The sequence below is a fragment of the Peromyscus eremicus genome, chromosome 23 (genome assembly GCF_949786415.1).
Source record: "Peromyscus eremicus chromosome 23, PerEre_H2_v1, whole genome shotgun sequence".
Taxonomy (NCBI): domain Eukaryota; kingdom Metazoa; phylum Chordata; class Mammalia; order Rodentia; family Cricetidae; genus Peromyscus; species Peromyscus eremicus.
Genome location: NC_081438.1, coordinates 5,476,579 through 5,502,985, shown reverse-complemented (window position 1 = coordinate 5,502,985; position 26,407 = coordinate 5,476,579). Strand labels below are relative to the sequence as shown.

The 26,407-nt window shown below is 44.4% G+C and overlaps 2 protein-coding genes across 3 annotated transcripts; both read left to right on the top strand.

Annotated features, from left to right (window-relative positions):
- Positions 1-2,257: 2,257 nt before the first annotated feature.
- Positions 2,258-4,550, top strand: LOC131898553 (phospholipase A2-like). The gene is made up of 3 exons (XM_059249745.1): positions 2,258-2,436; positions 2,899-3,026; positions 4,444-4,550. Exons 1-3 carry the CDS (start codon positions 2,258-2,260, stop codon positions 4,548-4,550), a joined length of 414 nt encoding a protein of 137 aa, XP_059105728.1.
- Positions 4,551-8,561: 4,011 nt separating this feature from the next.
- Positions 8,562-12,978, top strand: LOC131898451 (phospholipase A2-like). Of its 2 annotated transcripts, none has more exons than XM_059249618.1 (4): positions 8,562-8,595; positions 10,526-10,682; positions 11,147-11,274; positions 12,902-12,978. In XM_059249618.1, the coding sequence occupies exons 1-4, from the start codon at positions 8,562-8,564 to the stop codon at positions 12,976-12,978; spliced, it is 396 nt and encodes a 131-aa protein (XP_059105601.1). The 2 variants fall into 2 exon arrangements, with proteins under 2 accessions (XP_059105601.1, XP_059105600.1); XM_059249617.1 differs by lacking the exon at positions 8,562-8,595 and adding an exon at positions 9,279-9,292 and having other exon boundaries at positions 10,503-10,682.
- Positions 12,979-26,407: the final 13,429 nt, after the last annotated feature.

The following is a 26,407-nucleotide window of genomic DNA, read 5'->3' as shown; positions in this document are numbered from 1 at the left end:
TTGTTGTTTTTCCTTAGAGCGAATCACAGGTGATTCCCATACTAATATCTTCAGGTGATTCTAACTTTTGTCTTTCTGAGAAAGTTCTGATAGGTTTTAGTTTAAGTTTTTTTTAAAGAGAGCTTTTAATTTGAGAAAGATTAAGGGTTTTTAGAGATATTTTCCCCAATTTTCCAAGAAAAGCTTTTTAGTTTAAGAGAAAGATTTTTTCCCAAGAGAGAAAGACCAATTTTCCCAAAACTTCTGAACTTTAACCTTTTCGGCTTCTTACATCTACATTTTTGCCTCAGGGACAGTCACTTTCTCCTGCTGCTTGGACTTAGTATTTCAGCTGTCTCCAGGCAAAAAGCTTCCATAGGAAATTTTTTCTCCCTGATAAGCTCATTTTAGAGCTTTTTTATTATCTGTAAATCTCAAAGAAAGATTTTTTCCTGGTTTGTGTTCATAGCCCCCAAAGTTAGAAAATTGAAGAGTTTTTCTGTCTAGTTGCCTAACCTATCTTAATTTTTTCTATAGTCTTTTACACTTTTAAGTTTTTCCTAAAGTATATTACTACACTAACATACGTATTTTTCACAGATAGAAAGAAATATAAGATAGAAATCTTGATGGAGATTTTTTGCGCTGCAGCACTGGACATCCTTCCAGTTCATTTTTTCTTTTCTCTGGAGGATAAAACCCCCTGCCCTTATTAATATATATAGTTCATTACAACACTGGACATGTCGCTCCCCCCCCCCCAGAACGTAACTCAACACTTTCACCAATAACTCTGTGTAAAACTATTATTATTTTTCTTTGTATTTAGTCCCTATTCCTTTGTCTTTAGTCCCTGTTTCCTTTTCTTTTGTGCCTGTTCATGTCACCATTCTTTGGGGTGTTTATTCACCAACCCCACAGTTCCCCAGCATTTTCTTGATTTAGAGCAGCAGGAAATATTAGAAGGATTTAGAGTGTGGTGATAAACAGATAGAAAATACAGGATAGACTCCAGAGGACCTGGAACCTATTCCAATGGGCCCCGACTGTCTCTGCCCTAAGGTATTTATAGAAACACCAAGAGGCAGAGCAAAAGACCTCCTCCCCCACACACAGCCAAGTGCAGATCATCTCAGACACCTGCACTCAGGCCCGTGGTCTAATCATCCTGTCTATGCAGACCTGCTGAGTAAAGCCACTAGGAATCTGAAATTGGGCTCCCACAGAATTACAATTCTTTTTTTTCTGGCATTTTACATGTGAGTGTTTCTTTGAATAGCAATGGCTGGTCTGGAATTCACTCTATAGACAGTCCTGGTTTTGAACTCAGATATTCACCCACCTCAGGCCCCAGAGTGGTGGGATTATAACGTGTGTGTTTCACTGTACCACTCCTCAGCTGATGAAGTTTTGTGTGTCAAATGCTGACATTACAATGATGATCTCACCATTATCCTTGTATATGAATTGTGAATTGCCATACAACAGATTCCTTCTAATTCTTCCAGTGTAAAACAATGAGCATGTGTTGGCTGTTTCTCTGGCTTAAGGTCTCAGCTAGAACTGTTATGAATCCCACTGCTGGCTAAGGCTAGGGTTTCACCTAGGCTTGAGTAGGGATGGGGCAGCTTTCAAACTCAAGAGATGGTAGGATTGTTGGGTTATTGAACTAAGAGGTCAGTTTGTCTCTGACTGCTGACAGGAGAGTGTTCTCAGCTCCTCAACACAGGGACCCCAGGGCAGCTCACAGTGTGGTGGCTTTCTATCCTGACAGTGAGAAACGAGCAGGCAAGCAAGGCAAAAGGCAATGTCTATAGAACTTAGTCCTGGGGAGTCAGCCCAGCCCAGTACAGTGTTATTCATTATAATCCTACCACTTGGGAGACTGAGGCCAGAGGGTTCCTACAGAGTCTGAGGCTAGCCTGGGTGACAGGACAGCTCCCTATCTCTAATAGGTAGACAACTTCCTGTGCAAGTCAGGTGACTTCAGTTTGCTCTACAATACCTACATAGCAGAGAGAGAAAACCATCTCCCTAAAACAGTTTTCTGGCTTCCTCTTGTATGACATGACATTTAGGAGTATTAACAAGTGCATGCCTCTGAACCTGTGTGCAGGCAAGCACACACACACACACACATACACACACACACACATACACACACACACACCACACTGCTCTTTTCACTGCTCTCTTGGTGCAGCACCTTGTAGGAGTCAAGAGGAAGCTAGCAGGCAGGAATCAGACCCCTGGTAAAGTCAAGTGGGATTGATGGAGTATGCTGTGCATTCTTGTAGCAGGTGCTACTGCACAGAGCATCAGCCCTCAGGCTTTGACTCAGTTCAACAATGTGATCAAGTGCACCATCCCTGGGAGTGATCTCTTGGTGGAATTCGACCACAGTGGCTCCTTCTGTGGCTTTGGGGACTCAGATACTTCTGTGAATCTGTTAGACATGTAAGTGATTCATCTGGTGGGATACTGGAGTGTCTGGGTTGGTGGGGACAGGACACAAGCAGACATCTCATGAGGCACAAATAGGAGATATGCAAATTCACTAAACATAATATATTTTGTTTAGTTTCTTTACTATTTTTTTTTTTGTTTCCAGACAGGGTTTCTCTGTGTAGCCCTAGGTTTCCTGGAATTCCTTCTGGAGACCATGCTGGACTTGAACTCAGAGATCCATCTGCATCTGCATACTAAGTACTGGGATTATTGGTAGACACCACCACACTCCTCAGAAGTTGCTTTCAATAAATATGTGCTTAATAGAAATCACAGATTCTCAAGCCTCAGGACGATTTCTTCTGGAACATCATGTTTAAGTTATCCTCACATGTTTGAGAAAGAGTGCAAGTGAGAACTGACCTCCTGTAGGTCCATAGTCCTCCCTCAGCTGTTCCTTCCTCTCTCCAGGTGCTGCCAGACTCATGACAATTGCTATGGTCAGGCCATGAAGATGGAAAGCTGCAAATTCCTCATAGACAACCCCTACAGCAGCTCCTACTCATACACATGTTCTAAGAATGTGGTCACCTGCAGTGGTAGGTTTACCCTCTGGGACCCTTAGATTCTACTTGTCCCTCACAAGTTTGGAAGGGACAGGGAAGTAACAAGGACAGTCACCATTTAGTGGTCATTTCCTTGGTCTCATGTGACCTCACAACAGTCTTATCAGGTAGATACAAAAATATAGATGAGGTCACTGATGAGGAAGGCCAGGTCACTTGCCCAAGGTCACCCAGCACAGAAGTGACAGCATTTGGTTCTGGAACACAGATCTACATATTCCAAATCCTCTTTTTAAAAACATTTCAAGATTTTATTTATTTCTGGGGCAGGCATATCTGTGCCACAACACAGGTGTGCAAGACTGAGGACAACTTGTAGAAGTCTGTTCCCTCTTTCAACCATGTGAGTCCTGGGGATGGAACTCAGGTTCAGACCTGGCAGCAAGCACCTTTATTCCCTGAGCCATCTTGCCTGCCCAAAGCCTCTCCTATTACCTGCTGTGGTATACTGATTCCATACTGACTAAACAATTGAGAGCTGCATCATTGGTTATAAGCCAAATACTGGAGTAAATACATATGCAGGGTAAAATTTATCATTGCCTTTTTACAGATCAGGATTCAGAGGGCTGGGAATAAGGATCAGTTTATAGATAGCTTGCCTAGAATGCACAGAGCCCTCTTCCTCCTCCAGAACCCATACATTGAGTGTGGTGGTTCACACCTGCAATCCAGCACTTGGTGGAGACAGGAGGATTTTCTTCAATTATATAATTTTATAAGTGGTAATTAATATTTGTAGGGTTTTTTTTGAGACTGGGTAATCTGTGTGGCTTTATAGACTGTTCTGGAACTTGCTCTGTAGACTAGGCTGGCCTCAAACTCAGAGAGATCCACCTTCCTCTGCCTTCCAAGTGCTGAGATTAAAGGTGAGTACCACCACTCTCCAGCTGATAATTGTAGTTTTATAGGTTTTAGGATTAAATATATGTGTTTATTTTTATGTATAGGAATGAGTTTGCATCCCGTGTCTTCTTCAGTCACTCTCCACCATGTCTTTAGAGCCGGAGTCTCTCAGTAAACATGACATTCACCTTTAGCAAGCCTGACTGACCAACAAATTTTGGGGATCTGTTCTTTCCACTTCCCAATAGAGTTACAGATGCCCCAAGCACACCTTGTTCTTCACGTGGTCTCTGGACATCCTAGGTCAGGCTCTCATGATTGTATGTCAACCACTTTACCAATTGTGCCATCTCCCCAGCCCACACAACTAATGTTCTTATTATAAGTGTGTTCCAGCAATTTGGACAACCTAATGGACTTCTGTGTGCTCTGTCTCTCAACCTAAAGGCTGCATCAATGGGAGGGCCATGGGTTCCTTTTGGCTACAGATCATAGGGATCAGGGTCATGAGGTCCACTCAACTTCCTTTCTTGTTTCTCTCCAGACAAAAACAACCCCTGTGAGGACTTCATCTGCAACTGTGACCGTGAGGCCGCCATCTGCTTCCTTCTGGCTCTATATAACATTGAATACAAAGGTGTTCACTTTTAGACTTGTCACCCCAGTTACTGCCTACACCATCCCTGCCTACCTGGTTGTGGTCACTACTCACTGTCCCCTCTAATAAAGCACATATAGAAAGAACTCAGCTTTGGTGATGTCTACTGTACATAACTAGATCCTCAGAGAATATCATCCTGTCTATTCCTGGAAACTGAAGGTTAATGGGAAAGACGTTTCTAGGGGGCAAGAACCTTGAATAGTGGGTGATGATTCCAGCCATGCCTTTCATACCAGCATTCTGGGATGCAGAAGCAGATGCAGAAGTAGGCAGGTCTCTTGAGTTCTTGGCAACCCTGGTCTAAAAGCAAGTTCCAGGACTTCCATGACAGTTAAAGAAACCCTGACTCAAAAAACTAAAAAAAAAAAAAAAAATTCAAAATCAAAATAAAGAAGAATTCAGCCTGAGATACATAGGGAGGTAGAGGGGACAGAAATGGGAAGGAGAGTGGGGAGATGAGGAATGAAAATGAAAAAGAACAGAGGGGAGAGGAGGGGTGGGGAGGGAAGGAAAGAAAGACAGAGAGGTAGGAGGGGAGAGAAGAGAGAGAAGAGATGTCACACGGGCACTAAAGGAACATCTTGCTGTAAAAGTTCTGTACTCGCTGGTTGGTGTCCATGCAGGCCTCAATGTCAGTTTCCTGAGACTTGAGCAAGCAGTTTCTGGGAGGGCCATGAATAAGAGACACAGTTTTTGCAGTTACTCCCTTCCTGCACGTACTCTGACTGCTCAGGGTTCAGCCAATTTTTTTTAACTGTCTGGGACCCCTCACCAACTTAGAGCTACATGTATGAGTCAAGGACAGAGCCTGGGACACTGTGTCAGCTCCCACAGTCAGTACTTGCTAGGCTAGCCACCCCCCATGGCAGCTCAAGGACAAACCCTGGGACTTGTCCAGGTCTGCCCCAAAATGGATAATTTTAACCCCCAACTGACCCTAGCCAATTAAAAGTTTCTACCATCATTGCCCTGGCATAAACCAATACTGAGTATGTTCCTATGTAGTCTGTAGACCCGTAAGCCTCCCCACCCTGTTTTAAAAACCCTGCCCCAATTACTACTCAGGGTCTCTCCTGCTTTGCTGCTGAGTCAGACGGATGGAGAGTCTGGAGTTAACTCAAAATAAAAAAGGCTCTTTGCTTTTGCATCAGATTTGGTCCCTCAGTGGCCTTTGGGGGATGCTGGGTACAACAGTTGCAGAAGAACTTTGGGTGACTGTCCAGGCAGTCAGATGTCTTTGTCATTTCTAGAGTTTTGGAAGTTGCTTTCAATGCACTTCCTGTTTACACATCCTGTCTTGGATGGAGTTGAAGACTAGATAGTTTTAGTTGCAATTTTCCTTAATTGTGATAGAAAGTAATTAACTATAGAACTTTGGATTAGCTAAGATGGCATGGATGGTGGAGTATTTTCTCTGAATTTGCTAAGTACAAATGGACTGAACATTGTAAATGTAATTCTTACTTCATAACTTCTTTATTGTATATAGTTTTACTATGTTAAACTTAAAACCTTTCCTGTTTATTTAGACAAAAGGGAGAACTGTTGTGGAATATTATTTGAAGATGTGTTTCATTTGTTTATGCTGTAGAATGTTTGTTTTAATGATGCAAAGATGTGTTGCATTCTTTTATGTGGCATTTGTTGAACTTTGTGAAGCTTTGTTTTTTTTGCCTGTGTAAAACATCTGATGGTCTAATGAAAAACTGAACAGCCAATAGCAAGACATGAGAAAGCATAGGAGGGGCTGGCCATCAGAGAGAATATATAGAGAAGAAATCTGGAAGGAAGAGAAGAAGAAGGAGAAGGAGCAAGAGAACAAGGAGAGGAGGATGTCAGGGGCCAGTCACCCAGCCACACAGCCACCCAACCACCCAGCCACATGTCAGCCCCAGAGTAAGTGTGAAAGTAAGACACACAGAAGTAGGAAAGGAAAAAGTCCAGAGGCCAAAGGTAGATGGAATAATTTAAATTCAGGAAAGCTGGTTAGAAGTAAGTCAAGCTAAGACCAGGCATTCATAAGTAATAATAAGTCTCCGTGTGTCTTATTTATTTGGGAGCTGAGTAGTGGGTCCCCAAAAGAGCAAAGTGACAAAAGAGCAAAAAAAAACCCCAACAGAGTGGAGGGGTGAAGAGAGAAGGAAAGAGAAGACAGAGAGGTAGGAGGGGAGAGAAGAGAGAAAGACGCACTGTCACATGGGTACTAAAGGACATCTTGGCCCTAAAAATATTGGACTCAAAGCATTTCTGCTGTGAGCTCATTGTAAGAAGTTTGATATAGGAAAGCAAACTGGACTGACCATAAATGATTCGAAGGCAGGATTACATCCCGGTGACCTTCCAGTCTTCACTGTGCCTAAACACACACCAGAGGATTATTGTCCTAGTAAAGTACACAGCAGCCTAACTTTTTTCAAGAAACAAAACAGAGCACATTCTTTTCTCTACCTTTCTCTATCATCCAACCCCACAGGTGAAGCCAGGTTAATCTCAAGTTCCCTGATCAATAGGATTTAGGAATGAGATGTCTCATTGGCTAAAGGCTACGTGGATCTCTCTTTTCTTTTAGTGAACAGCTGCCCAGTCCTCAGCCTTTTAACCGCAACCTCATCCCCACCCGTGACTCAAACTCAGGTCTCGCCCCTCCCAAGGTCAGGCCTGTGAGCAACAGGTGCAGCTAGAGACATCTGCGCAGGCACAGTGACTGGTAGTAGCTGGTAGTGACTGTCCAGAGTCCCGCTAGAAGGGTAGGGGGATCTTGAGTATGGAGAAAACTAACTCAACTCACCCCCCTACATGGATTTTATCCAGGGAAGAGGTGAGTAGTAGAGAAAAAGAGGTGCTAGGATGCTAAGTTACAGGATACATGACAGATGGTCAAATGCAGAGGCAAGAGGTCATTGGGCCAGCAGACATTCTTTATAAGCCACCATGTTGCTGAGTATTGAAGCCTGGTCCTAAGCAAGAGCAGAAACTGCTCTTAAGTGCTGAGCCATCTCTCCAGCCCCTGCAATGGTTGATTGTCAGCTTCAAACACTGGGTAGGGAGAGCCTGAGCTGAAGGATTGCCTGCATCATAGTGGCCTGTGGGCACATCTGTTGTGAAGGCATTTGCTGTCTGTCTGTCTTCTTTTTTTAATTTTTAATTTCTTGTTTTTTGTTTTTGTTTTTTTAGACAGTGTTTCTTGATGTATCTCTGGCTGTCCTTAAATTCACTCTTACACCAGGCTAGCCTCAAGCTCAGATATTTGCCTGCCTCTGCCTCCTGAGTGTTTGTATTATAGGCATGCACCACCACCACCACCATCTGCCTACATTTCCAGTTTTTAAATAAGTTTGTAGGTTAGTGAGATACAGCCTGCAATACAAGTCTCTTGACCTGAGTTTGATTCCTGGAACCCATTTAAAGGAAGAAGGAGAGACCTGACTCCACAGAGTTCTTCTCTGACCTCCACATGTGCTCTCTCTGTCTCTCTGTCTCTGTCTCTTTATCTGTCTCTCTTTCACACAATAACACACATTAATTGATTAATTAATTAAAGATTGAATATGTCACTGGACCTATCCCATAGGCTGTGTCAGATTCTTTCAATAGACTTAGCATTAGTTTATACAGTTAACAGGACTATAAGGGCCAGCTACTCCTGACTGGGGCAACATGTCACCATCTGCATCCCTCAGACCCAATCCCAGGAGCAATGTCTATATCTTCTTATGACCTCAAAGCATCCACGGGGGAGGGAGTTGGCACTTTGCCAGTCACTGACTTGAGCTGGTTGGGGTGTTGAGCTAGCCCTTTCTCTTTGCCTGTGTGACAGCACTGATTCAGGCTCTGTCACCATCTACAGTAGCTCTGCAGGTCGGGACTGTGTGTGAGGGTGCACATATTCTACTTCTGTGCTACACATACAGTAGTCACAGGCCCCGTGTGCTGACTGGACACTGTCAGAGCACAGCTACAGGACTATAAAGAGAAGTCACTGAGTCCTCCCCTCACTCAGGATGAAACTGCTTCTCCTGGTCAATCTGGTCACAGGTAGGACCCTTGTCCCCTCTGAGTGCCCCCCATCTCCCTTGTCTTCAATGTGCAGGCCCTGCTGGTCACACCTGAAGTTCTGGTTTGGGGTTCCTGTTGGGGTCTAATAGCCTGTGGATTGGGGTTCAATTTTCACCCCATGTCCACAACAGCTTGCACCTCTACCCTCTAAGTCAACTCAGATGACTCCTTAGTAAAGTCCACTACAGTCACCTACGCAAGCAATGACACCCCTTCTGTCTCTGCCACATTGCCCTGGCACCCATTTCCTTGGGCCTAAGGTGCCCTGACAATGTGATTTTTCTTTTCCTTTTAAACAACATTGACTTTTATCTTATGTATATGAGCCCTTTGCCTGCATGTGTGTCTGTGAACTCTGTGTGAGCAGTGCCTACAGAGTTCAGAGGAGGGGTCTGATCCTCCAGAACTGGGGTCATAGTCAGTTGTGAGCTGCCTCATGACTGCTGGACCTGAACCTGGGTCCCACACAAGCTCAACAATTGTTCCTGACTGCAGAGCCATCTCTCCAGCCCTGATTATTATTTTTACAGGATGATATAATTTTGGCTCAGGATGTCCTCTAACTCAACATTCTAGCCAAGACTTACCTCAGCCTCCCAACTGTTAGGATTACACACAGAACTATAAAGAGAGAAGTCACTTGAGTCATCCACACACTCAGAATGAAACTCCTGCTGCTGGTCACTCTCTCACAGGTAGGACCCTTGTCCCCTCTGGGTGACCCCCCCATCTCCCTTGTCTTCAATGCACAGGGCCCTGATGGTCATACTTGAAATTCTGGTTTAGGGCTGCAATTCTTTTTTTTTTCTGGGCATTTTACATGAAAGGGTTTCATTGAATAGCAATGTCTGGTCTGGAATTCACTCTATAGACTTTCCTGGCTTGGAACTCAGATATTCACCTGCCTCAGCCTCCAGAGTGCTGGGATTATAATGTGTGTTCCACTGTACCTGGCTTCTCCTGCATTTTACTAGTGACCAAGTATCCCACTGCAGACTGAATCTTGGCTTATTTACCTACTCCTCAGCTGATGAACAGTTTGTTGTGTCAAATGCTGACATTACAATGATGATCTGACCATTATCCTTGTCTATGAGCTGTGCATGGCCATACAACAGATTCCTTCCAATTCTTCCAGTGTAAAACAATGAGCATGTGTTGTTGGCTGCTTCTCTGGCTCCAGGTCTCAGCTAGAACTGTGATGAATCCCACTGCTGGCTAAGGCTAGGGTTTCACCTAGGCTGGAGTAGGGGTGGGGCAGCTTTCAAACTAAGAGATGGTTGGATTGCTGGGTTATTGAACTAAGAGGTCAGTTTGTCCCTGGCTGTGGATGGAGAGTGTTCTCAGCTCCTCCACACAGGAATCACAGGGCAGTTCACAGTGTGGTGGCTGTCTGTCCTGACAGTGAGAAATGAGCAGGCAAGTGAGGATAAAGACAATTTCTGTAGAACTTAGTCCTGAGGAGTCAGCCCAGTCAGGACAGTGGTGTTCATTTATAAAAATCCTATTACACGGGAAGCTGAGGCCAGAGGGTTCCTACAGAATCTGAGGCTAGGCTGGATGACAGGACAGCTCCCTATCTCTAATAGGTAGACAACTTCCTGTGCAAGCTTGGTAACTGCAGTTTGCTCTACAGTATATACATAGTAGAGAGAGAAAACCATCTCCCTAAAACTGTCTTCTGGCCTCCTCCTGTGTAGCATGACATTTATGAGTGTTAACAAGTGCATGCCTGTGAACCTGTGTGCAGGCAAGCACACACCTGCACACACACACACGCACACAGCTCTATTAACTGCTGTCCTGGTGCAGCATATGGTAGGGGTCAGGAGGAAGCTAGCAGGCAAGAATCAGACACCTAGTAAAGCCAGATGGGATTGATAGAGAGTGCTGTGCGTTCTTGTATCAGGCGCTACCACACATATCATCAGCCATCCGGCTGTGAGCAACTTCAACGATGTGATCACATGCACCATTCCTGGGAGTGTTACCTTGGTGGGATATGAAGACTATGGCTACTACTGTGGCTTCAGGCACTCAGACACTCCGGTGGATGAGTTAGACAGGTGAGTGATCCATCTGATAGGAGACTGGAGTGTCTGGGTTGGTGGGGACAGGACACAAGCAGACATCTCATGAGGCACAAATAGTAGATAAGCAAATTCACCAGACATAATATATTTTGTTTAGTTTCTTTATTATTTTTGTTTTTGTGTTTCCAGACAGGGGTTCTCTGTGTAGCCCCAGGTTTTCTGGAATTCCTTCTGGAGACCAGGCTGGACTTGACCTCAGAGATCCATCTGCCTCTGCATACCAAGTACTGGGATTAATGATAGACACCACCACACTCCAAAGAAGTTGTTTTCAATAAATATATGCTTAATAGAAATCACAGACTCTCAAGCCTCAGGACGATTTCTTCTGGAACATCATGTTTAAGTCATCCTCACATGTTTGAGAAAGACTGAAAGTGAGAACTGACCTCCTGCAGGTCCATAGTCCTCCCTCCGCTGTTCCTTCCTCTCTCCAGGTGCTGCCAGACTCATGACAATTGCTATGGTCAGGCCATGAAGATGGAAAGCTGCAAATTCCTCATAGACAACCCCTACAGCAGCTCCTACTCATACTCCTGCTCTGGGAATGAGGTCACCTGCAGTGGTAGGTCTACCCTCTGGGACCCCTGGATTCTGCTTGTCCCTCTTGTGTTTGGAAGGGACAGGGAAGTAACAAGGACAGTCACCATTTAGTGGTCATTTCCTTGGTCTCATGTGACCTCACAACAGTCTTATCAGGTAGATACTAAAATATAGATGAGGTCACTGATGAGGAAGATAAGGAAGGCAGGGCCACTTGCCCAAGGTCACCCAGCTTAGAAGTGATGACATTTGGATCTGGAACACAGGTCTACATCATTCCAAATCCTCATCTTAAAAATATTTCAAGATTTTCTTTATTTCTGGGGAAGGCATTTCTGTGCCACAACACAGGTGTGCAGGTCTGAGGACAACTTGCAGAAGTCTGTTCCTTCCTTCGACCATGTGAGTCCTGGGGATGGAACTCGGGTTCAGACTTGGCAGCAAGTGCTTTTATTCCCTGAGCCATCTTGCCTGCCCAAAGCCTCTCCTGTTAGCTGCTGTGTTATACTGATTCCATATTGACTAAACAATGGAGAGCTGCGTCATTGTATAAGTCAGATACTGGCCTGAACACCTATGCAGGGCAAGATTTATCATTCCCATTTTACAGGTGAGTATTCAGAGGGCTGGGAATATAGATCAGCTGTTAGATGGCTTGCCTAGCATGCACAGGGCCCTCTTCCACCTCCAGAACCCATACATTGAGTGTGGTGGTTCTCACCTGCAATCCAGCACTTGGTGGAAACAGGAGGATTGTCTTTAATTATATAATTTTGTAAGTGGTAATTAATATTTGTGTGTTTTTTTTTGAGACAGGGTTTCTCTCTGTAGCATTGTGGATTGTCCTGTAGACTACGCTGGCCACAGTCTCAGAGAGATCCACCTTCCTCTGCCTCCCAAGTGCTGGGATTTAAAGGCGTGCACCACCACTGCCCCGATGATAATTATATTTTTTTAGGTTTTATGATTAAATATATGTGTTTATTTTTATATATAGGAATGAGTTGGTATCCCATGTCTTTCTTCTTCAGTCACTCTCCACCTTGTCGTTAGAGCCTGGGTCTCTCTCTCTCAGTATACATGCCACTCACCTTTAGCTAGCCTGACTAAGTAACAAGTTTTGGGAATCTGTTCTCTCTACTCCCAATAGAATTAGAGATGCTGGGGGCTGGAGAGATGGCTCAGAGGTTAAGAGCACTGCCTGTTCTTCCAGAGGTCCTGAGTTCAATTCCCAGCAACCACATGGTGGCTCACAACCATCTATAATGTGATCTGGTGCCCTCTTCTGGCGTGCAGGCATGCATGCAGATAGAACACTGTATACATAAATAAATAAATCTTTAAAAAAAAAAAGAATTAGAGATGCTCCAAGCACACCTTGATTTTTCCATGGTCTCTGGGCATCCTAGGTCAGGCCCTCAGGATTGTATGTCAACCCCTTTACCAACTGTGCCATCTCCCCAGCCCACAACAACTAATGTTCTTATTATAAGTGTTTTCCAGCAATTTGGACACACCAATGTCCTTTCTGTGCTCTGTCTCTCAGCCCAAAGCTGCATCAATGGGAGGGCCACCAGTTCCTTTTGGCTATAGATCATAGGGATCAGGGTCTTGGCCTTCACTCAACTTCCTTTCTTGTTTCTCGGCAGACAAAAACAACCCCTGTGAGGCCTTCATCTGCAACTGTGACCGTGAGGCCGCCATCTGCCTCTCCCAATCTCCATAAATCAAGGAATACAAAGGTGTTCACTATTAGACTTATGACCTCAGTGACTGCCTACACCACCCCTGCTTGTCTGGTTGTGGTCACTACTCACTGCCCCCTCTAATAAAGCACATATAGAAAGACTTAGCTTTGGCGATTGTATTCTTTGTCTACCAAACAACTAGATCCTCAGAGAACATCATCTTGTCTATTCCTGGAAATGAAAGCTAATAGGAAAGATGTTTCTAGGAAGCAAGCTCCATGAAGAGTGGGTGATGATTCCAGCTAAGCCTTTCTCCCAGCATTCTGGTATGCAGAAGCAGAGGCAGAGGTAGGTAGGTTTCTTGAGTTCTTGGCAACCCTAGTCTAAAAGTAAGTTCTAGAACATCCAGGACTGTTAAAGAAACCCAGTCTCAGGGGAGTCCTTGCCCTGGAGGAGATGGAAATGGAGGGGGGGCTGAGGGGAAGTTGGAGGGGGGCGGGAGGAGGGAGGACAGGGGAATCCGTGGCTGATATGTAAAATTAAATTAAATTATAAAATAAAAAAATACGATCCCCGTGTCTTTCTTGGGGTCCTGTTTTCCAGGTAGCCTCCCTGGTGATGTGAGTAGCAGTCCAGTCATCCTTGTTCCACATCTAGTATCCTCCTATGAGTGAGTACATACCATGTTTGTCTTTCTAAGTCTGGGTTACCTCACTCAGGATGGTTTTTTCTAGATCCATCCATTTGTCTGCAAACCTCATGATGTCATTGTTTTTCTCTGCTCAGTAGTATTCCATTGTGTATATGTACCACATTTTGTTTATCCATTCTTCAGTTGAAGGGCATCTAGGTTGTTTCCATGTTCTGGCTATTACAAACAATGCTGATATGAACATAGCTGAACACGTGCTCTTGTGGTATGATTGAGCATTCCTTGGGTATATGCCCAAGAGTGGTATAGCTGGATCTTGGGGGAGATGGATTCCCAATTTTCTAAGAAAGTGCCATATTGATTTCCAAAGTGGTTGTACAAGCCCGATGACGGAGAAATGGAAGAGATCTATATCAACAGCCTGGACATGAGTGGGGGTAATGAAGGGCAAGGATCGAGGGAAAGAGAGCTTGGGGGAGCGGGAGATCCCAGCTGGATCAACAACAGAGAGGGAGAATAAGGAATAGGAGACCATGGTAAATGAAGACCACATGAGAATAGGAAGAAGCAAAGTGCTAGAGAGGCCCACAGAAATCCACAAAGATACCTCCACAACAGACTGCTGGCAATGGTCGAGAGACAGCCCTAACTGACCTACTCTGGTGATGGGATGGCCAAACACCCTAAGTGTCATGCTAGAAACCCCATCCAACTACTGAGGGATCTGGATGCAGAGATCCATGGCTAGGTCCTGGGTGGAGCTCTGGGAGTCCAATTAGCGAGAATGAGGAGGGTTTATATGAGCGAGAATTGTTGAGACCAAGGTTGGATTAAGCACAGGGACAAATAGCCAAATGAATGGAAACACATGAACTATGAACCAATGGCTGAGGGGTCATCAACTGGATCAGGCCCTCTGAATGGGTGAGACAGTTGATTGGCTTGATCTGTTTGGGAGGCACCCAAGCAGTGGGACCAGGTCCTGTGCTCATTGCATGAGTTGACTGTTTGAAATCTGGGGCCTATGCAGGATCGCTTGGCTCGGCCTGGGAGGAGGGGACTGGACCTGCCTGGACTGAGTCTACCAGGTTGATCTCAGTCCGCGGGGGGAGGCTTTGCCCTGGAGGAGGTGGGAATGGGGGGTGGGCTGAGGGGGAAGGTAAGGGGGACTGGAGGGGGGAGAACAAGGGAATCTGTGGCTGATATGTAGAACTGAATTGTACTGCAAAATAAAAATAAAAAAATGCAAAAAATGCACTATAGACTTTTTCAAATAAATTATATTATCTCTATAAAAAAACTAAAAAAAATGGAAAAATCAAAATAAACAAGAAGCCAGCCTGAGATACATGGGGGGGCATAGGGGGAACAGAGAGGGGAGAGATGAGGAAGGAAAATGGAAAGGAAAGGAGGGGAGTGGAAGGGTAGGGAGTGAAGGAAAGAAAGACAGAGCAGTAGGTGGGGGAGAGAAGAGAGAAAGATTCAGTGTCACAGGGTCACTAAAGGAACATCTTGCTGTAACAATACTGGACTCGCTGGGTGGTGTCCATGCAGCCTTTATTCCCAGCACTGGAGATGCAGGGATAGGCAGATCTTTGCAAGTTGGAGGCCAGCCAGGTCTATAGAGCCAGTTCCAGGACAGACTCCAGAGCTACAGAAAACCCTGTCTCAAAAAAAAAGACATTCCCCCCCAAACAGTCTCAAACAATTCTGCTGTGCATTCATCATTTGTAATTGGATATAGGGCTGGAGAGATTGCTCAGAGGTGAGTCCAATCCTAGCAACCCCATGGTGGCTCACAAACCATGTACAAGAGATCTTCTGGCCTGCAGGCATACATTCAGAACACATAATAAATAAATAAATAAATAAATAAATAAATAAATAAATAAATAAATAAATAAATGTTGAGGGAAAAAATTTGGATATAGGAAACCACACTGGACTGCCTGTAAAGACCTGAAGGCAGGACTACATCCTGGTGGACTTCCAGTCTTCACTGTGCCTAAAGACGCCATAGGATAATTGTCCCGGTAAAGTGCACAGCAGCCTAACTTTGTGACAAACAAAACAGAACACATCCTCTTCTCTACCTTTCTCTATCATGGGACTCTGAAGGTAAAACCAGGTTCAGGAATAACCTGTCTGGTTTAAAACCATGTGGTTGTCAGTCACTCTTTTCTTTAGTGAACAGATGTCCAGTCCTCTGTCTTTCTAACCCCACCCCCACCCCCACTGTAGTCCTCAAGCTCAGGCCTTGACCCTCCCAAGGTCAGGCCTGGTGAGCAACAGGTACAGCCAGAGCCGCCTGCGCAGGGGCAGTGACTGGTAGTACTTGGTAGTGGCTGTCCAGAGTCCTGCTGGAAGGGTAGGGGGTCTTGAACATGGAGACAACTCAGCTCACCCCCGACATGGTGTTTATCCAGGTACGAGGTGAGAAGTGTGGGAAGAAGAGGTGCTGGGGTGAAAAGTTAGAGGGAACGTGAGAGATGGTCAAACCCAGAGCCAGAGGGCACTGGGCCAGCAGACACTGTTCCCCAGCCACCATGTGGTGGTTGTTGAGGACTGGACTCCTGGTCCTCAGCAAGAGCAGAAAGTGCTCTCATGTGATGAGCAGGAGTATTACACAAAGATACTCTGTCTCAAAAAAAAATGAGAAAAAGCCAGTATGAGATATTCGGGGATTAGAGGGAACAGAAAAGTGATGGAGAGGGGAGAGCTGAGGCAGGGAAAGGTCCAGGAAAGGAGGGGAGGGGTGTTGTGGAATATTATGTAAAGATGTATTACATTTGTTTATGCTGTGGAACATTTGTTTTAATGATACAAAAATGTGTTGCAGTTTTTAGTAATGTTCTTTTAAAATTTAAACATTTTATTTTTATTTACAACTTTTTTATTCATTTTACATACCATCCAAAGCCCATCTCTCATCCCTCCTTCTGCTCTCCCCCCAACTTCCTCCCTTAAGGCCTCTCAGGGCGTGTCAGCAAAACCTGATATATTCAGTTGAGGAATGGTCAAGCCACTCCCTGCTACATCAAAGATGTTCAAGTTTTCTCACTATAGGTAATGGGCTACAAGTAGCCAGCTCATGCACCAGGGACAGATCCTAATCCCACTGCCAAGGGCCCCTCAAACAGACCAAGCTACACAATTGTCTCCTGTATGCAGAGGCCTAATCCAGTCCCATGCAGATTCTACAGCTGTCAGTCTAAAGTTTGTGAGTTCCTACGACCTTGCTTCCGTTATCTCTGTAGGTTTCCCCATCATGATCTTGACCCCTCTTGCTCATAGAATCCCTCCTCCCTCTCTTTGACTGGACTCTCGGAGCTCAGCCTGGTGCTTGGCTGTGGATCTCTGCATCTGCTTTCAGGCCATGATCTTACTATGCTTACTACTCTGCATTGTGTTGTATTCTTTTATGCTGTATTTTTTTTAACCCTGTGAAGCTGTGTTACTGTGCCTGTCTAAATCACCCGAGGGTCTAATAAATAGTTAAATGGCCATTAGTGAGGCAGGAGAAAGGATAGGCAGGGCTGACAGGCAGAAAGAATAAATAGAGGAGAAATCTGGTTGGGGTGAGAAGAAGGAGAAGGAACAGAGAACATGGAGAGGAAGACACTAGGGGCCAGCCATGAGTATGTGTGAAAGTAAGATATACAGATGTAAGCAAAGGAAAAAGCCCAGAGGCACAAGGTAGACGGGATAATTTAAGGAAAGCTGGCTACAAATAAGCCAAGCTAAGGCTGGCCATTTATAAGTAATAGCAAGTCTTCATGTGTATTATTTGTAAGGAGCTGGGTGTTGGCCCCCAAAAGAGCAAAGAGCCAGAAGAGTAAAAGAGTAAACAACGGGAACAACAGTATGGAGGACCAACATGGGCTTATTTGCATAGGGCCTGAGAAAGCTCTGAAAAAAATAAAAAAGAGGGCTCCTTTAAGGCTTTCTAAAGGACAGTGAGCTCTTGAGCAACCAGTCTGTTAAGTATGAACAAACACCTGCCACAGTGCAAGCATTGGCACTTGGCATTCTAGAGCTCTAGAAAGGTTGAATTCAGTTCCTGGTTGGATGAACCTCTGATATTGGGCCGAGACCTTTAAGCTTGGCTCTCATGAATGGAGAAGCGGGCAGAGCCAGTTGCTAGAGCAGCATGGAGATCCTAGCCTCACTACTTAACAGTTTTTTGCTCATGCAGATTAAAAAGACTAAAATAAATGCAGTAAAAGAGATCCAGATGTAAAATCTCTAAACACTTCCAGTGTGTTTAGTAATGTGTGTAGGTTTAAGAATAGAAAAAGGGGCAGCCGGGCAGTGGTGGCGCACGCCTTTAATCCCAGCACTCGGGAGGCAGAGCTAGGCGGATCTCTGTGAGTTCGAAGCCGGCCTGGGCTACCAAGTGAGTTCCAGGACAGGCTCCAAAGCTACACAGAGAAACCCTGTCTTGAAAAACCAAAAAAAAAAAAAAAATAGAAAAAGGGTATATCCATAGAAAAAATTGAATAGTTTAAAAATAAAGGCTTGGGCCATGTGGTGGTGAGGCAGAGGCAGGTGGATCTCTGTGAGTCTGAGGTCAGCCTGGTCTACAAAGTGAGTTCCAAGACAGGCTCCAAAAGCTACACAGAGAAACCCTGTCTCCAAAAGCCAAAATGTCAAAAAAAAAAAAGAAAAGAAATAAAGTTGCTAGTTAATCTATAATAATCAAACTTGTAGTCACATTAGGCATATGTTCTCAAGGTTAAATAGGTGTATTTTAGACAGATGATTTTCAAACAACTTGAAGATGTGCACAATATGGCATTTAAGATGTTTAATTCCCTAAGGTTTTTCATGACAATGAGACACATCTGCTCCTGGCAGCACCAATTTACTTCAGAGAAAATGATGGGCATCAAAGAAGCTCACAGGAGTTTGCTTTCAAGGTGGCAAAGCTAGCCATTTGGGTAAGAAATTGTTTTTGCCTTGACTGCTTGAGTATATGCTGTATAAACTGGACATGCAAGACCCAAGAAAAGTGACTGCTGAACATTGCCAACACAAGACACAATGGTCTTTCAGGATTTCTGCTGTCCAGAAGAGTCTGCCAGACATTCTACAGGACCCAGAGGAAAGCGACTGATAAACTTTGTCAGTAGGAGGCAGGACTGTCCTTCAAGTTTCCTGCTACACTGAAAAGTCTGCCAGATATTCTGGACTGGTAGCCTGAAGATGAATGCCCCAACATTTCAGAGAAACTTTGGGTAACTGTCCAGGCAGTCAGATGTAGCTGGACAGTTTTCTCTCCAGGTCCCACCAAACCCCTGCAGTCCGACAGCCCACTTATAAAATAAACACACAGACGCTTATATTATTTAAACTCTTTGGCCTAGGCTTCTTGTTAACTGTTCTTATATCTTAAATTAACCCATTTCTATAAATCTATACCTTGCCATGTGGTTCGTGGCTTACCAGCATCTTCACATGTTGCTTGTCATGGTGGTGGCTGGCAGTGTCTCTCTGCCTCAGCCTTCCACTTCCCAGAATTCTCTTCTCTGCTTTTCCTGTCTATACTTCCTGCCTGGCTACTGGCCAATCAGTGTTTTATTTATTAACCAATCAGAGCAACACATGTCTCTGTCATTTCTAGAGTGCTGGAAGTTGCTTACAATGCACTTCCTGTTTATTCAGGTAATATTATATTATTCTCATGTCTTGGATGGAGTTGAAGAGTAGCTAATTATAGTTGCAGTTTTCCTTAGTTATGATAGAAAGTAAATTAGATATAAAACTAAGATTGGATGGATAGTGGAATGCTTTCTCTGAATTTGTAAATACAAATGGACTGAATATTGTAAATGTAATTCTTACTTAACAACTGCTTTACTGTATGTAGCTTTACTATGTCCAACTTAAAACCTTTCATTTTTATTTAGACAAAAGGAGAACATGATGTGGAATATTATTTGAAGATGTGTTACATTTGTTTATGCTGTGGAACATTTGTTTTAATGATGCAAAGATGTGTTGCATTCTTTTATGTTTCATTTATTTAACTCTGTGAAGCTGTGTTACCTGGCTTCTTGGTAATTGCTTTTTCTTGGGTAGGTTCTGTTTGCTACCAGCAAACAGAGGTGTGGTTCCTTTAAAAGATAGCTTCCTGATTCAGTGCTAGTTGCAAAAACCACAGGCTCTTTTAAGAGTCCCTGCTACCAAACACTTAAATGGAGTTTATGAGCAGCAGGCAGTATGTTACTGTAGTTGGAAGGTTCTCTGGTCCTGCCCAGACCTGCGGTTGGGATGAGTCTCTCTCACCTGTGTCCTGCAACCACTTGGTCCCAAGTAAACACACAGAGGCCTATATTATTTACAAACTGTATGACCTATGGTTTCAGCTTCTCATTAGCTAGCTCTTTCATTTAAAATTAACCAATTCTTATTAATCTATAATGTTGCCACGTGGCTGTGGCATGGCATTACTGGTCAGCTGGCATCTTGCTCCTTGGGTGGCTAGCTCACGTCTCTTCTGCCTCTACCTTTCTTCTTCCTGTGTCTCTCTTGGATTACTTGCCTGGCTATAACCTGACTTACCATAGGCCAGAACAGCTTGTTTATTAACCGATCATAGCAACACATATTCACAGCATACAGAAAGACATCCCACAGCATGCTACTTAAATGGCAGCATGGACCCAGAAGCTCCCCAGAGTTGGGGAGGTGAATATGGCTTTCGCCAATGCCTCTGCCATGAAGCTGGGCTCTTAGGGAACCAGGCAGGGCAGAGCCAGTCACCATGGCAGAAGCAGATGTCGTATCGACACTGCTTATCAGTTTAAAGGCTCAAGTGGTCAGAAATAGATAGAGATGAAATAAAGATAGATTCAGACAAAAAACCCTCTGGGCCGGGCGGTGGTGGCGCACGCCTTTAATCCCAGCACTCGGGAGGCAGAGCCAGGCGGATCTCTGTGAGTTCGAGGCCAGCCTGGTCTCCAAAGCGAGTCCCAGTAAAGGCGCAAAGCTACACAGAGAAACCCTGTCTCGAAAAACCAAAAAAAAAAAAAAAAAACCCTCTGAAGAGTTTACAGTATGTTTGAAAAATGTGCATAGGCTTGAGAGAGAGAAGAGAAAGGGTAGAAACAGTCATAGATTAAAAAAATGATTTAAAAATAATAGTAAAGTCCTTAAAAAGGGAATAGAGTAATAAAAAAATATCATAAGCTATGTAAAGATGGAAAATACACAGAGTCTGGAGTCTATATTTTATTGTGCTGTCTTTAGAATTTTCAATTGTTAATGGGCAAATAATAACTGTTGAGAGATATTTGGTTGTGAAGGCTACTAAATTAAACCAACCTATATATTTCAAAAATACCTTGACTTCAAAATTTAAGTCAAAAGATATGTTACTTTGGGAAAGAGTTTCTGTTTTTATTTCCACAGGAATTGAGAGGCTCTGCATTCATTCTGGGTTGATTGAGGAAAACACACTGAAAAATCTCTGATGGGAGCAGATGGCCCAGATGATCCAATGTTTGAGAGCACCTCTGTTTCAGGTTCCTCTGAGTTCTGCATCCAGAATGGATTCATGTCTGCTGGCTGAGATGATCCAGCCTCACAGAATTCTCTAGTCGGGACTTGAACATAATTTTGAATTTTCTCAGGGTCCCCCAACGATTATCAGTGCCCCCAATCAACAGGAAGTAGTCTAGAGAATTACCCTCACATTCTCAATAGATGGGTCATGGATATTTATTATCATTTAAGGGTGGCTGGGTACAAGTTGTTATTGGTAGTAGTCAAGAAGAAAGCTGAATGGAGATTAGATTCAGGGATCTTACTGTAAAAAGAAAAGGGGAGTTATAGAAACATGGTAATGCAAGTTAGGATAGAAAGTGAATTAGACACAATTTGGATTCAGAGGGCTGGGAATATAGCCCAGTTGCTAGAGTACTTGCTTAGCATGCACAGAGTCCTGGGTTCCACCTGTAGAATCCACGAATTGAGTGTGGTGGTGCACACCTGTAATCTCAGCACTTGGGAGATGGAGGCAGGAGAATTGTCTTAAATCATATAATTTTACAAGTGGTAGATGATATTTGTAGTGTTCCAGGTTTTAGGAGTAAACATCCATGTTTATTGATTTTTATGTACAGGTATGAGTTGGCATTCCATATCTTCTTCAGTCACTCTCCACCATTTCTTTAGAGCCTGGGTCTCTCTCCCTCTTGCTAAACATGACACTAACCTTTAGCTAGCCTGACTGACCAACAAGTTGTGGGAATCCCTTCTCCTCATTTCCCAATAGAGTTACAGGTGCCCCAAGCACACCCTGCTTTTTTACATGGGCTCTGGGCATCCTAGGTCAGGCCCTCATGATTATATGGCAACTGCTTTATTAACTGTGCCATCTCCCCAGCCCACAACAATTGATGTTTTTATTATAAGTGTGTTCCAGCAAATTGGGCAACCCAATGTACTTTTGTGTGCATTGTCTCTCAATACTGGGTCTACACAGATGGGAAGTTCACAAATTCTTTTGGTTACAAATCGTAGGGAACATGGTTGTGGGCTCCACTCCACATCCTTTCTCTTTTCTCTTTAGACAAAAACACCTGTGAGTACTTCATCTGCAACTATGACCACCAAACCATCATCTTCTTCTCCAAGGCTCCATACAACAAACAGTACAAAGGTGTTCACGGTGAGACTTGTCACCTCAGTTGCTTGTACAGCATCCCTGCGTGCCTGGTTGTCTTCACTACACACTGTACCCTCTAATAAAGCACCTATAGAAAGAACTAGGCTTTGGTAATCGTGTTCTCTGTTTACCAAACAAAAATAGATCCTCCGACAACATCATTCAATTATTCCTGGAAGCTAAAGATTAATGGGAAAGAAATATCCAGGAAGCAAGCACTTTGAAGTGTGGATGATGAGTCCAGCCATACCTTTTATCCCAGAACTCTGGGATGCAGAGGCAGAGGCAGAGGCAGGGGGTTCTCTTGGGATCAAAACAAACCTCATCTAGAAAGCAAGTTTCAGAACAGCGAGTGCTATTACACAAAGAAATCATGTCTCAGGGAAAAAAAAAGAAGAAGAAGCCTGTCTGAGATACATTAGGGTTTGAGGGGGAACAGATAGGGGAAGGAGAGGAGAGAGATGAGGAAGTAAAGGGAAAGGAATGGAGAGGAGGGGATGGAAGGAAAAGCATAGAGTTGGGAGGGGAGAGAAGAGAAAGAAGCAGTGTCACATGAGCACTAAAGGCAATATCATCTTGTCCCTAAAAATACTGAGTCCTCTTGGACTGACTTCTATACATGTCAAGAGAGGAAAATACATGCTGGGAGTGGTGATGCACACCTTTTAATCTGAGCACTCGGGAGGCAGAGGTTGGAAGATCTTTGAGTTGAAAGCAGGATTGATCTATAGAGAGAGTTCCAGGACAACTAGGGCTACACAGAGAACCCCTGTCTGGAAACAAAGAAACAAACAAAAACAAATAATAAGTAAACAGGACAAAAATACATGATATTTGGTGAATATGCATGTCTCCTATTCATGTCTCATGAGATGCTCTGCTTGTGTCCTGTACCCACTCCAACCCAGACACTCCAGTCTCCCCCAAGATGGATCACTCACCTGTCTAAGTCTTCCACTGGGTTGTTCCAGCTGACTAAGGCCACAGTAGCAGCCACAGTTGTTATATTCTGAGAAGGAATGAATCCAAGGGAAGGTGCACCTGAACACATTGCTGAACTGCCCGAGGGCTGATGCTGTGTGCAGTAGCGCCTGCTACAAGAATGCACAGCACACTCCATCAATCCCACTTGGCTTTACCAAGGTCTGATGCCTGCCTGCTAGCTTCCTCCTGGACTCCTAACAGCTGCTGCATGGGGAGAGCAGTGAATAGAGGTGTGTGTGTGTGTGTGTGTGTGTGTGTGTGTGTGTGTGTGTGTGTAACAGCTGCTGCATGGGGAGAGCAGTGAATAGAGGTGTGTGTGTGTGTGTGTGTGTGTGTGTGTGTGTGTGTGTGTGTGAGAGAGAGAGAGAGAGAGAGAGAGAGAGAGAGAGAGAGAGAGAGAGAGATAACTTGCCTGAACACAGATTGAAAGCAAACACTTGGGACCACTCATAAATGTCATGCTACACATAAGGAGGTCAGAAGACAGCTTTAGAGAGTTGGTTTTCTTCCTCAACTATGTAGGTCTTGGAGATCAAATGCAAGTCACCTGGCTTTCGCAGAAAGGGGTCTACCTATTTGAGATATGGAGTTCCCCTGTCACCAAGAGTAGCCTTTGACTCTGTAGCAACCCTCTGGCCTCAGAATCTGGAGTGGTAGGATTATTAATGAACACCGCTGTACCAGGCTGGGCTGACTCCCCAGGACTAAGTTCTACAGACATTGCCTTTTGCCCTGCTTGCCTGCTCATTTCTCACTGTCAGGACAGACAGCCACCACACTGTGAACTGCCCTGTGGTCCCTGTGTTGAGGAGCTGAGAACACTCTCCAGTCAGCAGCCAGGGACAAATAGAACATTTAGTTCAATAACCCAACAATCCAACCATCTCTTGAGGTTGAAAGCTGCCTCCTCCCTACTCCAGCCTAGGTAAAACCCTAGCCTTAGCCAGCAGGGGGATTCATCACAGTTCTAGCTGAGACCTTGAGCCAGAGAAGCAGCCAACACATGCTGATTGTTTTACACTGGAAGAATTAGAAGGAATCTGTTGTATGGACATGCACAGCTCATAGACAAGGATAATGGTCAGATCATCATTGTAATGTCAGCATTTGACATAAGAAACTTTATCAGCTGAGCAGTAGGTAAATGACCAGGATTCAGTATGCAGTGGGATGCTTGGTCACCATTAAAATTCAGGAGGAGCCAGGTACAGTAGAACACACATGGTATAATCCTAACACTCTGGAGGCAGATGTAGGTGGATATCTGAGTTCAAAGCCAGGATAGTCTATAGAGTGAGTTCCAGGGGACAACTATTGCTACACAGTGAAACCCCATGATAAAAAAATCAATCAAAAAAGAATTGCAGACACAATCCAGGCATGTATGTAATCCTAATACTTGGAAGGTTGAGGCAAGTCTGGGCTAGAATATTGAGCTGGAGAACATCATGAGCCACATAATAAGATTACATAAAAATAATATTAATAAGGGCTGGAGAGATGGCTCTGCAGCCAGGAGCACTTCCTGTGCTTGCACTGGACCCAGGCATGGTTCCAGCACCCACATGGCAGCTCACAACTGTCTACAACCCTAATTCTGGATGATCAGACCCCTCTTCTCACATCTGTATGCACTACTCACCCACAGTTCGCAGACAGACATGCAAAGAAAGGGCTCATTTACATAAAATAAAAGTAAACATTTCTTAAAAGGACAAGAAAAAATGCCAGGAGACCTGAGCCCAATTAAATCAGTGCCAGGGCAATATGCCAGAGGCAGAAGGGGCTTTCTTTGCTTGGGTAGGTGAATGTACTGGATTTTTCTACGGAGTAATCTGAATCCAGACCTAGAGGATAAAGGTGACAGATGTTGTCACCATGGGGGCAGGAGAGAACCCCAACCCAGAGGCCATTGGATCCCAAAGGGAACCCAAACCAGAACTTCAGATGTGACCATTAGAAGGCTGTGCATTGAAGACAAGAAAGATGGGGGCAATTAGATGGGACAAGTGTCCTACCTGTGAGCAGAACAACCCCCAGAAAGTTTCATCCTGTGTGAAGGGAGGTCTCAAGTGACTTCTCTTTATAGTCCTGTAGCTGTGCTCTGACAGTGTCCAGTCAGCATACCTGGCCTGTGGCTACTGTGTGTGTAGCACAGAAGTAGAATATGTGCACCCTCACACACAGTCCGGAACTGCAGAGCCACTGTAGGTGGTGACAGAGCCTGAATCAGTGCTGTCATAGAGGCACAGAGAAAGGGCTAGCTCAACACCCCAAGCAGCTCAAGTGCAGTGACTGGCAAAGTGCCAAGTCCTTCTTCTATGGAAGCTATGAGGTCATAAGAAGATATAGACATTGCACCTGGGATTGGGTCTAAGGAATACTGACAGTGACATGTGGTCCCAGGCAGGAGTAGCTGTCCCCAACAGTCCTCCATGTTAATTGTATACACTGAGTGGAAATATGTCCTAAGAACCTGAGAGAGAGAGAGAGAGAGAGAGAGAGAGAGAGAGAGAGAGAGAGAGAGCACTTGTGTGCACATGTAGAGGTCAGAGGACAGTCTTGTGTAGTCAGTTCTCTCCTTCTACCTTTAAGTGGGTTCCAGGAATCAAACTCAGGTCTACAGGCTTGCATCATAGGCTGCATCTTAATAGCCTTCAAACTCCATTTAAAAACTAGGAATGTAGTGAGATAGTAGTGGTGGTGGTGCACATCTTTTATGCCTTTAATGTCAGCACTCAGAAGCAGAGGCAGGCAAATATTCGAGTTGGAGGCAAGCCTGGTCTACAGAGTAAATTCCAGGACAGCCAGAGATACACAAAGAAACCCTGTCCCAACAAAACAAAACAAAACAAAAAAAACAAAAAACTGAAAAAGCAAGCAAGCAAGCTAATGCCCAACAGATGTGCCCACAGGCCAATATGCTGCAGTCAATCCTTCAGCTGAGGCTCTCCCTACCCAGTGTGTGAAGCTGACAATCAACCATTGCAGGGGCTGGAGAGATGGATCAGCACTTAAGAGAAGTTTCTGTCCTTGCTGAGGACCAGAGTTCAATTCTCAGCAACCACATGGTGGCTGTCAAACAATCTGCTGTCCCAATGTCCTCTTGTCTCTTGGTTTGGCCATCTCTCAGGTACCCTCTATATTAGCACCCCAGCAC

Excerpts from the sequence above, each read along its gene's own strand:
- LOC131898553 (XM_059249745.1), top strand. The coding sequence starts at position 2,258 with ATGCTGTGCATTCTTGTAGCAGGTGCTACTGCACAGAGCATCAGCCCT. Across the intron at positions 2,437-2,898 it reads TCTGTGAATCTGTTAGACAT|GTGCTGCCAGACTCATGACA; the intron begins GTAAGTGATTCA and ends TCCTCTCTCCAG. Across the intron at positions 3,027-4,443 it reads GAATGTGGTCACCTGCAGTG|ACAAAAACAACCCCTGTGAG; the intron begins GTAGGTTTACCC and ends GTTTCTCTCCAG.
- LOC131898451 (XM_059249617.1), top strand. Across the intron at positions 10,683-11,146 it reads CCGGTGGATGAGTTAGACAG|GTGCTGCCAGACTCATGACA; the intron begins GTGAGTGATCCA and ends TCCTCTCTCCAG. Across the intron at positions 11,275-12,901 it reads GAATGAGGTCACCTGCAGTG|ACAAAAACAACCCCTGTGAG; the intron begins GTAGGTCTACCC and ends GTTTCTCGGCAG.